The following is a 2511-nucleotide window of genomic DNA, read 5'->3' on the forward strand; positions in this document are numbered from 1 at the left end:
GAGCAAACTGCAATGGCTGCCAGTCAGCTCTGCCTTGGAGTGGTCCCGGGGTCTTGTGTCCCGTGGCCCCCGTGTAGGAACAATGACAGCTGCAAGCACCTCTGCACGAAAGCCGCCCTCAAGTTCCGGCCTGATGCCAGACAGTCCAGTTTCTCTCTGTATGAGTCTGGGTCCCCAGAGTCTCGCCTGGAACTGGAGTTCAGAGCAATTGGGAGCTTGTATCTCCCTCCTGATTGAAAAAGACAACAGCATACCCAGTTGCCAGCCCGTTTGCGCGTGCGCCTCTGTACCTCTGCACCTCTGCACTTGCTCACCTCTGCACCTCCTACCCATTGCAATGCGCTTCTCTCTTTCCTTCTAGTTGTAGAATTTCCACTCGGCCAGCCTTCCCCTGGTTCTGGATGATGTCTGTTTTGTCTTTTAGTTGTATTTTTGATGTGGTTGTGCGAGGCAGCAAGTACAGGTGTGTACCTGTGCCGCCATCTTGGATCCTCGTCATTCACATTGAGGACAGTTTCAATGCTGTGGTGGGAGGTGAACTGGGGACCAGGGGGTGAGCCAATGGGGAGGCTCGGCCTGGGGTAAAGGAGCGTTGCTGGTGGTCACGCTGGGCTTCAGGTGAGAACGAGGGGAAGACGTGCTCATGGCACAGGCTGTGGCGTGTGGTCTGTGCCTATGGCTCTAGAGGCTACAGTGTGGGCCGTGGGGTGAATGGCAGACAGTCCCAGGGCGGTTGCGCGGCAGTCCCTTGGGGCGTGCTGGGGCTGTGCTGGGTGCACGGAGGGGGTGAGGTTGGCTCAGAGCCTAGACTCCAGGAGCCCAGCTGGGCACTGAAACGCCAGCTCCTGCGAGGGACCCGGTGGACCCTCTGGGGGAGGAGGAGCTGGGTTTGGGGGCTGGTGTGGGGTTCTGGGGAGCTTGGCGCTGTCTGAGCTCTCAGCACTGTGCCCCCCTTTCTCTGCTAAATTGACTTAGTCTCTGTTTTCGCAACACTCGCTTGGTTCCTCCCTGTCTCAGCTGCATGCTGGCCTCTCCCTGTCACTGCCTCAAATTGAGGTTCCTGTTACCTGGTTGGGCCCTGGGAACCCAATAGCCTCATTTCCTGAGATGGTATTAGAAGTCAGGACTGCCCTCAGCCTCTGTCCGCGGTGCTCACAGCTCTCCCCGCGTTGCAGGAAGGACTCTGTCCGGCTCACGCTCCTGTTACCAGCGTCCAGAGGCCCTTCTCACCACACAGGCTGCCAGGACCCACACCTGGGCCAGGTGACAGGACCGGGGCCTTGGGGCCACACCTGCTGAGACCCCCCGTCCCCTCTGCCTCAGGAAGGAGGCCCTGACTGGGGGACGTGGACCAGAACCGGCTCCTGGGATCTGTCCGTTCTGCTCACTCCCCTTTCCTCCGGGGCCTCTGCCTCCCCCATCAGTGCGGCCAGAGAGAGGGCCTGGCCAGGGCCTCGGAGGGCCTGCTCCAGACAAGCTCAGTTTCCTGTGGAATTCCTGAACTGACACCTCAAAATGCCTTCCTTGCCCCGTTTTTAGGAAGAAGTAAGTCTAACCTGGGCTGGGCCCCTCTGCACCTGGCCTGCTACTTTGGACATAGACAAGTGGCCCAGGCCCTGCTAAAGGTATGTTGATGGCTGAGTTTTTCATGAACATAGTAGGTACTGGCACGGAAAGGATGGAAGGCTTAGGGAAGGCACCGAGCAAGATGGCTTATGCAGAGCGAGAGTCATCACTCAAGACACGAATTGTTGCCCTAACCGGTTTTGCTCAGTGGCTAGAGTGTTGGCCTGTGGACTGAGGGTCCCAGGTTTGATTCCGGTCAAGGGCATATACCTTGGTTGTGGGCACATCCCCAGTGGGGAGTGTGTAGGAGGGAGCTGATCGATGTTTCTGACTCTCTCTATCCCTATCCCTCTCTGGAAAAAAATCAATAAAATATATTAAAAAAACAAAACAAAACACGAATTGTTCTTTCCTAAATACATGAAGTAGGTTAGCCTGACTCATTAAAATTCTATTTTTTTTAGTCATTTAAGTTTTACAGTGTTGGCTTTTTGAAATTGCGAAAGTGGACATATGAATTAATGAAGATATTGTATATTTTCAGTTTTTTAAGAAAAATAACCAAAGCACATTCTATGTAATCCTGTATAATAAAAGGCTAAGATGCAAATTGTCCTCTTGACCAGGAGTTTGCCCGGGAGTTCGAACAGGGGGTGGGGCCAGCTCGCCTACCACTCACAGCCTCCTCCTAGCTAGCACTGCCCCCAATTGGCTCCCTCACCCTAATCAGGACCAGGGTCGTTGGCTAACCTCCCACTTCCCCTTCCCCCTGCTGCCTGATCGGCACTGATCGGGCAGGCCGGCAGGACCCCACTTGTGCACGAATTTGTGCACCAGGCACCAGGAGTTTGACCGGGAGTTCGAACAGGGGGTGGGGCCAGCTGGCCTACCACTCACAGCCCCTCTGCCTGGCCTGCCCCCCTGCCCCCCGACTGGTCCCCCCAC

At 55.8% G+C, this 2511-nt stretch overlaps 1 protein-coding gene across 1 annotated transcript in view; it reads left to right on the forward strand.

The window, feature by feature from the left end:
• The window catches only part of OSBPL1A (oxysterol binding protein like 1A), a 116357-nt gene that overhangs the window by 6064 nt on the left and 107782 nt on the right, over positions 1 to 2511 (forward strand). Inside the window, exon 2 of the mRNA XM_006773861.2 lies at positions 1540 to 1625. Within this exon, the coding sequence (XP_006773924.1) occupies positions 1540 to 1625 (86 nt within the window). The remainder of the gene's footprint in view (positions 1 to 1539; positions 1626 to 2511) is intronic.

Source organism: Myotis davidii, unplaced genomic scaffold (genome assembly GCF_000327345.1).
Source record: "Myotis davidii unplaced genomic scaffold, ASM32734v1 scaffold1467, whole genome shotgun sequence".
NCBI lineage: Eukaryota > Metazoa > Chordata > Mammalia > Chiroptera > Vespertilionidae > Myotis > Myotis davidii.